The sequence below is a fragment of the Cherax quadricarinatus genome, chromosome 31 (assembly GCF_038502225.1).
Source record: "Cherax quadricarinatus isolate ZL_2023a chromosome 31, ASM3850222v1, whole genome shotgun sequence".
NCBI classification, from domain to species: domain Eukaryota; kingdom Metazoa; phylum Arthropoda; class Malacostraca; order Decapoda; family Parastacidae; genus Cherax; species Cherax quadricarinatus.
The window spans coordinates 2,205,142-2,219,281 of NC_091322.1; the positions used below are offsets into that span (position 1 = coordinate 2,205,142).

Sequence of the window (14,140 nt, forward strand, 5' to 3'; positions counted from 1 at the left end):
GACCCAGCGTTCACGCCTCACCACCGCATTAAGGTGACCCAGCGTTCAAGCCTCTCCACCGTGTTAAGGTGACCCAGCGTTCAAGCCTCACCACCGCGTTAAGGTGACCCAGCGTTCAAGCCTCACCACCGCGTTAAGGTGACCCAGCGTTCAAGCCTCACCACCGCGTTAAGGTGACCCAGCGTTCAAGCCTCTCCACCGTGTTAAGGTGACCCAGCGTTCAAGCCTCACCACCGCGTTAAGGTGACCCAGCGTTCAAGCCTCACCACCGCGTTAAGGTGACCCAGCGTTCAAGCCTCACCACCGTGTTAAGGTGACCCAGCGTTCAAGCCTCACCACCGCGTTAAGGTGACCCAGCGTTCAGATGGCAAAGCATCAATATTATAGTCACATAAATAGAACAAGAAATTTATTAATGAATAAACAGCATGTCTATGGACTACAAAAAAGTGTAAACTACACTCAAGATCAGTCGTAATGAACGACTGTCAGTTCATAAACAGAAGAATGGACAGGGACTCGACAGAGGTGCTGGCACGTAGTGGGTCCACTGCTGCACCATTAATCTGTTTATTCACATCTAAATTAATACAGAAATAATACAATATATGAATCAAGAGAAAATTATTGCAATGGGCATATTGTAAATTAAAGAAAAACACTAAGTAATATCTAGTCTTGTTCTTATTAGATTATATTAAATAAAAGGCACTTAACCCGTATGGGTTATACAGACTACTGAGATATTAGTGAGGTACCACAAGTACCGAGATAAAACTGAGGTACCACAAGTACTGAATTACTAGTGAGGTGCCACAAGTACTGAGGTACAAGTGAGGTACCACAAGTACTGAGATACTAGTGAGGTACCACAGATACTGAGGTACCACAAGTACCACTAATTACCTCCATATATTTCTACTCTATATAAATTACCTGTCAGAATAAATAATAAATTATGTAACTATACCACCACAAAATACAAAAGTCTTCAGTATATTTTAAAATCTAAATAACTGTTACACAGTGTAAGAGGAGCCGAGTAGACAGAGGTTCTTCTCTCAATTATTTTCAAGTATTATGAAGAATTAATATTAGCCACTACATATCATGTTACAAATGGTTTATCATTTATGCATTGTTGCTGTAATTCGTGGCAAGGAAGGATTTCCTTGCTGAGAAATATTTTAGGGAATAAAAACCTATGAAGCTGTGTTAAATTATTCCCACACGCTGGAGAATACTACACTTGTTGGCGATGAACTTGATAATGTCATTGTCTGGGATGTGTGGGTCAAGAGTTCCACACACTATGCGGTAGAAGGTCGCTGTCTTCGGTCGCAGTGGCGATCCTGCTATACCTTGGCTCTGTGCCCCCAGAAGCATACCCGTACCCGGGTCGTCATGTGTGCGTGGAGCTGCTGACGCTATGTACTTAGGAAGCGGTAAGGAGTAATAATTAAGAGGTAGACTTTGAAGAGCTGACGGGCGTAAAGAATCCAAAATGCGAACGCTTTCAGGAGGATGAAGATCGTTACTGGCATATGGAAAGTCACGTGCGCCTGCCAAGGATGATTTTAATCGGTCGTTGAGTGGAGAGTAGGGCGAGCCATGCTGTGTTACGGTGGAGGGCTGCATTGTAGATCTCGTCGCAACACCTGTGTCTTGCAAGTCTTGTTTCTTCCCATTATCGTGTGTATATTCAGTATCCAAAGTCTGAACAAGTGCAGCTGGTGGTTTTGAGGATATTAATGTATTACTACCATGACCGTAGCTCCTTGTCATGTGAACATGTGTTACGTCCCGGGCACCTGTGTTTCCTTGTTCACTTGCCAGTGTGTCTTCAACCTCTACCTCGGGCAGCTCAGGAACTCCACCCGTCTTTGTGTTAATGATCGCTAGAATTTCTTCGTCGGGGATTGGAATGGGCCCTTTTAATGGTGTTTCTCGAAGGATAAAGTTCGGAAGCTTATCTTTGTTTTTAATTATTTGTTTTTCAAGTTTTTTAAATATATCTCTTGCCGAATCATTAGTTGGGTCAAGGAGAGCGCTGAAAACGTGTTCTGACCAAGGTATAATCACGGAACCATTTTTGATGTAACTTATGTAATCGTTAACGAATTCTGTTACATTCTTTGGAGTTAAAAATGAATTATCAACGTTTCTCTTTCGTCTTCCGGAAATGCCTGTAGCGATAAAAGGCAAGGCAACAGCAGTTGAGGCGCCCAAGGCCAGGGCAGTGGCCGCCAGCAGGGCACAGAGGCTGTTGGCGAGGCAGTCGGTGACGCTGGAGGTACTGGTGGTGGCTGCACCCACCGTGGAGCTACTGGAGGCGGCGACCGGCTCGGCTGAAGGCTGGGCAATCACCGTCGCGTCCGGAGTAAGCCTCAGATCAAAATTTGTGAATTGCGGATTGTCTAGAGGGCTGCCAAGGGCTGGTATGTAAGGCTCATCCCCGAAAAAGTTTGGCTCGTTTTCAGGATTCCTTATACCTGGTGATATCGGGTCATTTTGAAGATCTTGTTCCTGGTAAGGAATTGAGAGATTATTGAATGCATAGTTTTGATAATTTTGTGGAAGTTGTATAACATTATTGGAGGGAGCTGTTTGCCAAGCTGTTTGATCAGGGCTGATAGAACTTTGAAATCCTTCAGAATTAAAGGGTTTTACTCCAAAGGTAGACGGAGCGAAAGAAACTGGTGGTACTGGAGAACTTGTTAACTGGGAGAGATAGTCTTTTACTTCTAAGTCCTCACTGAGAGCAAGTTGTACCACACGGAGTAACTGACTGAGATCAGGGTGCGATAACTGCTGTGTGTTGCTGTCCCCATGGATTATAGAACTCTGTGGCGTGTAGGAGACAGGAGGCGTCTGAAATGGAGCCTGCCTTGTAACAGATGCAAACTTTTGGCCGTTGTTACTATTATTAGCATTTCCAAATATTACCGGAAAACTCTGGCGTATGTTATTCTCCACAGCACCATAACCGAGATTCCAAGTGGAGGATATGTTTTCTGGAGGAAAAAGTAAACTTCCAACGAAGCTTACGTCGGGCTCGTCATTCCGCCCCGCTAGAGTGCGAGAGTATAGAGGTTCACTACCAAGATGTGAGATGATGCTGCTGTCCACATTTTTATCTGGTTGTGTTGTATTCTTGTGTGCAAGTGGCAATCTTTGGTGCCAAATACTAGTAACTGGCTCAACTCCGGTAATTAGATAATCTTCTCTTATCTTTGCCGTAAGTCTACCCCGTTCTTTTTCATTTTCCAGACCTTGAAGCTGCATTGGCTTGCCGATCCTTTTACTAGCTTCATGCTGTTGTTCAACCATGTGATAATTGTGTTTTTCTGGCTCCGTTAACAGTGCTGATAAAGAGTATACTTCAGAGGTTCCAGGATCCTTCTCCTCCCTAGATGCCAATAGTTGACTCTCTTTTGGAAGAAATATCGGGATGAGGGGAGTGGCCAAGGGTAATGGAGTAGAGAGTGGAAGGTGTATATGCCCTTGATGATGACTGTGATAATGGTTCTGGTGTTGTTGGTCCTCTTGTAGTAATTGTATCGGGGACACCTCGCCGTGGCCCTCTTGCTCTAACATTCTAGACGACTCCTCGCCACTCTTCAGGGAGCCCTCTGTAGTGACTAGCCTTAATTAATACCATGTACATTATATATATATATATATATATATATATATATATATATATATATATATATATATATATATATATATATATATATATATATATATATATATATATATATATATGTATATATATATATATATATATATATATATATATATATATATATATATATATATATATATATATATATATATATATATATATATATATATAATGAAATTCTACTTTATGTATGAGGTAACAGGAAAGATTTCGTTTATTAAAAATCCAACGTTTCGGTGATCATTCATCATCATCAGGATCTGTAAAATATTATAATAATATAAAAAACACCAAAGAACAAATTTCCTACAAATTAAAATAATGACATAAGCTAAAATAATACAAGGACTAAAAATAACGTACTGATGAGGGTATTGTTGCCCCGGGTGGAGGCAGGCAGCTACTGACTGCATATATTCTGTACACTACATTAAACGAGGTGTTCAATTGCCTCCCAGCGTACATAAGGGGGATTACCAACAGACCCCTGACTGTCTTCAAGAAGGCACTGGACAGGCACCTAAAGTCAGTACCTGACCAACCGGGCTGTGATTCATACATCAGCTTGCGTGCGGCCAGCAGCAACAGCCTGGTTGATCAAACCCTGATCCACCATGAGGCCTGGTCTCATACCGGGCCGCGGGGGCGTTGACTCCCGAAACCCTCTCCAGGTAAACTCCAGGTTAACTAAATTACGTAACTTACACAGGGGGGACAACTGTTTCACCATGAATAATCCAACTGCTGATACAGTCTAAAATACAGACTAAAATTCTTAAATCTAACCTATTCTGAGCATTTTATTTTTAAGTGACTAACACGTAGAATATGATGGCTAGGCTAGGAATATAATCTCTTAGCTGACATGGGAAGTCGAGCTAGATTAATATGGGTCCTGTGAGTAACAAATGCATAAGAATGTTGTCAAAACTTTAATCTCCGTATCAAAACAGACCAATTTGAGCACAATAAATATCTTTGATTAATTATGAGTTTTTTTAAGCATTTTCTTTAAACAAGGTACTAACAAAGGATAAAAAGTAAGTCAGATCTGTACCCGTTAATGTAGCCGTCCTGTATTCTATGCTGGTTGTCAGTATATATGAAGGATACATGTACTGGTTCAGGTCACAGGATATTTACACTGAGAGGTGTATTACTCTAGCGTACATGTGCTGAGAGTTTTCTTTAATACCCATTTTAGAGATTGTCTGCTGGTGACAATGTTGCACGCAGCCTTTGAATGATCTTAATGTTGTTAATAAACTTTAAAACACATTTACTAACCTGATTCAAGTATATATATGCACCGAAACGTGAATGTCTTTCAGTTTAAATATGCTAAAAGCTTACTTTAATATCCAATTAAGGATAAAAGTATTCTTGATTGGTGAAAGGTATTATGCAATTTTATTGAGTAGTCAATAGATTTTACGTTCAATTAACCAAGTAACCATGATGTAGGTCTGAATGTATTATCCTTCTTGTCTACCTTGTACTACCATTTTAACAGTGTATAACACTATACGTATAATGTTATAGAAACTAATTGCAGGGTAGGATTGCCTACCTGAGTGTCGAAGGTCATCCGGGTGAAGTGCTGATGGTGACTCAGCCAGGGTGGTGACATCAGCAGCTGAAGCCACGGAGTTGCTGACTACTGAGAATGAGGTCAGTATGAGACAGGTCAGCAGAGTCAAGCCAACAAGGGATCCTGGCCACAGGTCACCTTCCAGCGTCCAGCGCCGCATCCTGTCACAGCTTGAATATAAGAAGGGAGTCACCATCAGACAACCTTATTTCTACTCACTATAAACACACTATTTGATGAGGAAAATTCATATGTAATGGTCACTCCTTGACCATTCTTAAGAGGCGCCTAAGTTCCCTAGTCTTCTAATAATATGTTCATTTTTCCACTATAATCTACCTTGTCCATAATTACTATCGCATTTGCTTTGTCTGTTTCGTAAGGTGAAGTCTATGATGTTTCCTTAATTCATGGAATAACTTAACAAATCTCTGAGCAAAGCTCAAACCTCTGCAACACCAGGAAACGGTTTCTAGATACTACTGTAATTGATATGAAGCGCTGAATACTTTTGGATCAGTCTACACAAGGAGTGGTGGAGGCTTCAGCCTTTGTCCGCAGATGTCTAGATCGCTGCTTTACTAACTGTACTCGCGTATTGTAAGAGAAGTTGGCAGACAGGCGCTACCTCAGCTTGTCTAGATAATAACATGCACTCAGTCTTTGGCTCACATACAGCCGCCGTTACCTACAAGACCTGTGATACTATGAACGAATATTTCAATCTTGAGGTATAAGGATAAAATTAGGTGACTATTTTTGCGAGATTTATGCAATTACGTAATTAGATTTTAAATTATACAATATTAATTTATTCTACCTTTATATATATATATATATATATATATATATATATATATATATTATATAATATATATATATATTATATATATATATATACATATATATAATATATATATTATCTGGAGTTTACCTGGAGAGAGTTTCGGGGGTCAACGCCCCCGCGGCCCGGTCTGTGACCAGGCCTCCTGGTGGATCAGCGCCTGATCAACCAGGCTGTTGCTGCTGGCTGCACGCAAACCAACGTACGAGCCACAGCCCGGCTGATCAGGAACTGACTTTAGGTGCTTGTCCAGTGCCAGCTTGAAGACTGCCAGGGGTCTGTTGGTAATCCCCCTTATGTGTGCTGGGAGGCAGTTGAACAGTCTCGGGCCCCTGACACTTATTGTATGGTCTCTTAACGTGCTAGTGACACCCCTGCTTTTCATTGGGGGGATGGTGCATCGTCTGCCAAGTCTTTTGCTTTCGTAGTGAGTGATTTTCGTGTGCAAGTTCGGTACTAGTCCCTCTAGGATTTTCCAGGTATATATAATCATGTATCTCTCCCTCCTGCGTTCCAGGGAATACAGGTTTAGAAACCTCAAGCGCTCCCAGTAATTGAGGTGTTTTATCTCCGTTATGCGCGCCGTGAAAGTTCTCTGTACATTTTCTAGGTCGGCAATTTCACCTGCCTTGAAAGGTGCTGTTAGAGTGCAGCAATATTCCAGCCTAGATAGAACAAGTGACCTGAAGAGTGTCATCATGGGCGTGGCCTCCCTAGTTTTGAAGGTTCTCATTATCCATCCTGTCATTTTTCTAGCAGATGCGATTGATACAATGTTATGGTCCTTGAAGGTGAGATCCTCCGACATAATCACTCCCAGGTCTTTGACGTTGGTGTTTCGCTCTATTTTGTGGCCAGAATTTGTTTTGTACTCTGATGAAGATTTAATTTCCTCATGTTTACCATATCTGAGTAATTGAAATTTCTCATCGTTGAACTTCATATTGTTTTCTGCAGCCCACTGAAAGATTTGGTTGATGTCCGCCTGGAGCCTTGCAGTGTCTGCAATGGAAGACACTGTCATGCAGATTCGGGTGTCATCTGCAAAGGAAGACACGGTGCTGTGGCTGACATCCTTGTCTATGTCGGATATGAGGATGAGGAACAAGATGGGAGCTAGTACTGTGCCTTGTGGAACAGAGCTTTTCACCGTAGCTGCCTCGGACTTTACTCTGTTTACGACTACTCTCTGTGTTCTGTTAGTGAGGAAATTATATATATATATATAACACTGATCTCTGGCTGAAGGAGACTCGAACCTACGAACCTTAGGACAAAGTACGCAGTGCTTTACCAATCTACCCACACTGGACCAATACCTTGGCGTGTAGCATGAGCTACACGTTTGATCCAAGGCAGCCAGCTTTCAGGGAGAAAGCTTACAGCTTTTCATCTCATCCCCTGCATGCATCAGCCTTACTAGAGATTTGAACAATGCAAGAAATTCGCGAGAGCATGCGAAATATACACAAACACTGATCTCTGGCTGAAGGAGTGTTTGTGTATATTTCGCATGCTCTCGCGAATTCCTTGCATTGTTCAAATCTCTAGTAAGGCTGATGCATGCAGGGGATGAGATGAAAAGCTGTAAGCCTTCTCCCTGAAAGCTGGCTGCCTTGGATCAAACGTGTAGCTCATGCTACACGCCAAGGTATTGGTCCAGTGTGGGTAGATTGGTAAAACACTGCGTACCTTGTCCTAAGGTTCGAAGGTTCGAGTCTCCTTCAGCCAGAGATCAGTGTTATATATATATATATATATATATATATATATATATATATATATATATATATATATATATATATATATATATAACGGGCTTGTTTGGTCTTCTGGTAGCGGGTGGTTAAATGATATATGTCTTCGGAGACTTCTTTTATTGTTAAGTCGTTGTGGGTACACAGGCTTGTGTGTTGTGCCCATGGCCCGGGAGGGCCATGCCCACGAGAGAGAGCTGGGAGGCCTTGTGTGTTGATGCCAGGCCGCTGTGTGAGAGTGAGGGCGAGGCAAGTCTGGGCATACTGAAGTGGCAAGGCCTAGGTGGCAGCACCAGCATAGCGCGAAATATGAACTAAGCTGGCAGACAGCATGGGCTGTCTGTGCAGACAGTACAGGCTGTCTACATATGCTCGGCCACCTACCGCGCGTCGTCCCGACGCGACAATACTGGTAGTAAAAGAAACTCTGTCTCTCTCTCGTAGGAACAGGGCACAGAACACAAAATAAAAACATATATATACATATGGACATGGAAAAAAAAACTTCCTACAGGGAGGGAAGAAAAAAACATGTGGGGTGTGCTAAACATCGTGGTCATAGGCAGTGAGCGTCGATGGGCATCACTGCACGCCTTCCTGCGTCTGGACAGATACTGCAACACGGGAGACATCGCTGCGGCTGAGCTGTGACGTAACAGGGTACGGTCTCCTCTGGAACGGTGAAGCAGACATCGTAGGAGTCGCTGCAGGTTTTCACTCAACCTGGGGCACGACATGCTGGTGCCCTCGAGTGAGGCATCGACAAAACTCGGCAACTGGGCAGGACTTCTGGCAAGCGACTCAGGAGGACACTTCTCGACTGGTACTGTCGCTGGGCTGTCACTGCCGGCGAGCGTGGAGTGAGTTGTGGAGCGAGTCGTGGCAGAGACGACTGGGCGAAACATCTGGGAGTCGTAACATCATACACCAGACTGCAGTGAGAGAGCTAGCAGTCAAAGTGACATCATCTTTGTGCAGGCTGCTCACTGAAGCTTGTGACACGAGGCTGACACAGCGCCTGCCGACAGGGCTGACTGCGGCTTGGCGAGTATCATCTCTCGACAGTTGGAGTTATAGCAGAGGTTAGCCTAAGCGTCCCCAGACTTGTTTCTCTACATATAACTGCACTCTGATGGTCTGGAGGTGAAGTGAAACAAATCTCGATGGGAATCGTAGCAGGTACGATTCTGCAGAACATCACGAGCGACGAGCATAAAAGCTTTCTGTACAAGAGGGCTCGTACGCTCAGGGCTGAGTAATCAGCTGTCAAACACACTGGTCACACGGGTGACTTAACACAGTGGTTCTACTCAGGTCTGGCTCAGACCTTACTGGACACACGGAAACTTTAAAAACACACTGCTGTACATACTGTACACTAACATGTGAGAACACTGACTGAGAAGGATTAATTAACACACGACATATATTTTCTCTCGATCTTCTCGACAATACTGAAATAATTACTTGAAACACTCGATGTGACATCATGTGATGTCAGGCGTGATGTCGCAACGTAACGTCAGCAGCACTGACATCAGCAGACATCTCGAGGTGACGTCAGCAGACATCGTGAGGTGACGTCAGGCAGACATCGTGAGGTGACGTCAGCAGACATCGTGAGGTGACGTCAGCAGACATCGTGACATCATGAATTCGGGCAGCATCGTGGGTGACATCAATGTGATGCGGGCAGCAGACCACAGCATGTGGCCTGGGATATCTGGTAACTCACGTGGCTTTGTAGGTCTATGTGACATCGGCCACACCCAACGTGGTGTCGATCCACGTGGTGTCGTGATCTACGTGGCATGCTGATCCACGCAGCTTCGAGTGGCCTCGGGCACTCGGATACACAGCACTGGCGACGAATCACATGAAAAACAGCAGAAAACACAGCAGAGGGAGTGAGTAGTGTGAGTGGTGTATGGTAGTGTGGTGGCGAGGAGCGTGGGTGAGTGTATGGCGGGGCGAGCATCTAGCCATTCCTCCTCCTCCTCCACCCACAAACACGTGGAGAAGCTCACACTGGACGCAGAAATCACCACAAAACTCACCTCTGGCTTGCTGAAACAGCTGTGCTGAGCTGAACAACAACAACAGCATACAAGTGACGCTGAACACGTGACTTGGGAAACGTGGGACACTGTAGCGTGGAGTCACTGGGACGCCACGTACAATTCTCGAAGAAATTCGGCAAATTTCGGCTGGATCCTGCTTGTACCTGTGTCTGGGTGCTCAAACGTGCAGACACAACATCAGGATAACTCGTTGAGAGACGGATGCTTCTTGTGTAGGGTGATAAAGTGAAGATGACTTCATACCTCTTCCTCCCTCTCTCCAGGCAAACACAACTACTGCGAGCACCGCTGTCACCATTTATAACGAGGTTATTTGGTAGGTGCTAGCGGGGTGTGAATGATACGTCTTCTTCGGAGGCTTCTTTGTTTATTGTTAAGTCGTTGTGGGTACACAGGCTTGTGTGTTGTGCCCATGGCCCGGGAGGGCCATGCCCACGAGAGAGAGCTGGGAGGCCTTGTGTGTTGATGCCAGGCCGCTGTGAGAGTGAGGGCGAGGCAAGTCTGGGCATACTGAAGTGGCAAGGCCTAGGTGGCAGCACCAGCATAGCGCGAAATATGAACTAAGCTGGCAGACAGCATGGGCTGTCTGTGCAGACAGTACAGGCTGTCTACATATATATATATATATGTCGTGCCGAATATGTAAAACTGGTCAATTAGCAAGAACTCATTTAAAATTAAGTCCTTTCTAAAATTTTCTCTTATACGTTTAAGAATGTATTTTTTTCATTAATGTTAATGTATTATTATTATTATTATTATTATTATTATTATTATTATCAAAAAAGAAGCGCTAAGCCACAAGGACTATACAGCAATGTTAATGTAAAATTTTTTAATTTTGCTCCAAAAGAATCTTAGAAAGCTTACCTAACCTTATTATAATAAGAACAATTTATTTTAGCCTAACCCAACTAAATATACTTTAGATTTATTTACAATAATTTAATACTAAACAAACACGGTGAAATACATTTTTTTCGTTAGGTTCAGAATGATTTTGGCGAAGTTATTGCATACACAAATTTTCGTTTGTCTTATATGGCAAGATGAGCGTTGCTATTTAAGCCAAGATCGCAAGTTCTGCCTATTCGGCACGACATATATATATATAGTATATATATATATATATATATATATATATATATATATATATATATATATATATATATATATATATATATATATATATATATATATATATATATATATATATATATATATATATATATATATACATATATATATACAATACCTTTTTTTTAGCTATCTTTTTATTTGGATTGATAAAGACACCAGTGGTGAAACGTCTTCAAAAATGTCTTGATTGTGCATATGAGTCTTATTCCTACAATGTGTGAGCATTAACACGCTTGTAACTGTATAATCTCCCCTGACTATTTACCCCTCCCCATTAATATATTCATGTGAAAGCTCTAAAACCATAGGGTGCACACGGTTCTTAGGGAACAGCAGATTATCAGGTGTGATCCAAGGACAGAGGAAAGTAGCTATAATTCCTTGGATCAAGAGCCTTTGAGAGACACCCCTCCCTGCTTTGTCATTCCCACCAAAATCCTGGCAAATGAATAATTGACTCACTTTTAAAGACGGAGGTGGTGTTGAACGAAGGCAAGCACTTTTGATGTCAGTCACAAAAACATGTGTACATCTCTTTGTCAAAACCAAAATAGTGAGAACATTATCCAAATCACATCACTCTTATAGTTGTGGCGCTTATTCTTGAGTGGCACTGAAGAGTATGCGCTACATACACTGCTGGCCTCACCACATATTACACAGCCACAGTGGTCAAGGAGCGTGTGATCAGTGGCAGCAACTGTTGTAGAGAGCTGCAGTACAGCGTTGCTCTGGTGGCCAGGTAGTGGCTAAGCAGGATGGGTCCCAGTAGCACCAGTCATGGCTGCAGTTGGGGGTCCTACCAGCTATAGCTACACTGGGAAGTTCCACCAGTCATGGCTGCACTAGGGGGTGGAGGAAGATCTAATAGTCATGTCTACACATCCAGGCCCGGGAGAGAAAGCCAAACTAACGGCACACTAACTGAAGCATCAGCAACAGCAGAACCACGTCTGGTCCAGGCCATACTCGCCATCATCACCCAGGTGTGACTACTTAACGCTAGTGTGTTGAGTCAATACACCTTGCTTCTTATCGTCACCCAGATATTATTACTTGTACTAGAGGTGAGGGAAGATATGGGAGAGGGGATGACAGACTCCCCATGTTTTGAAGGTGGCAAGATGTTACACATAAGTTCTTGCCACTTTTTTTTTTTTTTTGAGAGGTAGTTTACAATCAGGTCTCCAGTTAGACCGAAACATTTGCGTTATTTTTATACTGCTAAATGTAGGTTATTCTTACAAACTGAGAATGTGGTTATATATATATATATATATATATATATATATATATATATATATATATATATATATATATATATATATATATATATATATATATATATATATATATATATATATATATATATATAATATATATATATATATATATATATATATATATATATAATATATATATATAATGTGCCGAATAGGTTAAATTGGTCAATTAGCAAGAACTCATTTAAAATTTAAGTCCTTTCTAAAAATTTTCTCATACGTTTAAAGATTTTTTTTTTTTGGTTGAAGATTGAGACACTAATGTAACATATAGGAATCTTTATTAAGGAAACATTTCACCATAGTGGAAAAGGGTAAAGAGAGGAGGAGTCTGAGATAATCAGTCCCTCAGCCTGGAATCGATGTGTTCAGTCCATCACTTGTAGAAAGTACAGCATAGGGCCGGAGAAGTGGCTTATATACTGTAGTCAGGTGAGTGGAAGTAGGAGGAGGCGGAGTCACAGTGGAATCTTACACTTGTCCAAAGGACAAGTATTGAAGAATTCTTTGTATCAAGTTCCCATGATGTTGCAGTGTCTGACACATGTGATAATTGGTTTGAAAACCCACAAGTTGAAGATTGAGACACTTATGCAACATAGAGGAATCTTTATTAAGGAAACGTTTTATCTGATTCATCCAAGGACTGACTGTTCAACTGCGATAATATTTTCTTCTTGTTTAAATTGTGGTTGGAGACTCTTTCAATGAAATTTTCACAGTGCACAATGTGGAAATCAAAGACTTTTTCAAAATAGGTTTGTTAATGGGACTGAAAGCCTATCGACTATACCATGGTCACTAAGGATGCACTGTAACCTTTTTCACCACCAGACAAGAATACTTCACTCCTTAAAATAAAGAATAACCAAACTCTTAGAATATATATACACAGAGAAATAGCCCGTGTCAGAAAGGAGAGAGTAACTCGAGAAATAAAAACCTTCAACTTGATAAAAGTGATACCAGGACAAAGCAAAACGTATCTCTTGCAGACCAAGCAAATAAAATAACAACAATCTCAGTATCTAGAACTCAAAGTGGTGAAGTTAATTTTCAACACTTGGAAGCGAGGCTGGGCCACAGCTGTTGTTTACTGGTAATGAGTAAATCAATGTGTGTTAACGGTGATTGCTGTAGCGTAGCACCCGTTGCTTACCCCGTTATTCACTCTATCTTCATGCTGCACATAACTAACATATTGTTTCCAACAAATTATGAGACCAGAATATCCCCTGCTGCCAGATGATATACCAAAAAAAGGCACAATACCGTGACTGGAAGAATACATAAATAACCCGGCAATGAGTAGGTTATACTGGATATAATTTCGTTATTTCCGGCTAATTTAGGATAATATGGATTAACCTAACCAACTCTAGCTAATGTTTAATTTTCTGTGTTGGTTAGAGGGTTGAAAAATGACGTCCGTAAAAACGTTTCAAAAAAATGGTGGCACTTTTATACTGGTTGCTTGATTTTTTTTCTTCATTCAAGGTTTTCATTTATAATTTGAGAATGCCTCATTCGATCGGTTTAATTTTTTTTTCACTAAGGTGTGCTGTAAATAAGTTGAGGTTCCTGGAACGATTGGCATATGTAGGTGATTTCTGGAATCTTATATACAATATTCGCTAAACTGGTCTTCGTGCATTATCTGGAGAATATCTCTTCTTATTGGCATCAAACTTTCAACACTGGTCTATCCTACTTGGAAGTAGGTTGAAATTATTACTACAGAATGTAAGTGTTAATT

The 14,140-nt window shown here is 41.7% G+C and overlaps 1 protein-coding gene across 1 annotated transcript; it reads right to left on the bottom strand.

The window, feature by feature from the left end:
- Positions 1 to 394: 394 nt before the first annotated feature.
- Positions 395 to 12,067, bottom strand: LOC128697978 (uncharacterized). Its single transcript, XM_053789965.2, has 3 exons — positions 11,564 to 12,067; positions 5,259 to 5,449; positions 395 to 3,632 (listed from the first exon to the last, which is right to left on the bottom strand). The coding sequence occupies exons 2-3, from the start codon at positions 5,437 to 5,439 to the stop codon at positions 1,216 to 1,218; spliced, it is 2,598 nt and encodes an 865-aa protein (XP_053645940.2). The 5' UTR covers positions 5,440 to 5,449; positions 11,564 to 12,067; the 3' UTR covers positions 395 to 1,215.
- Positions 12,068 to 14,140: the final 2,073 nt, after the last annotated feature.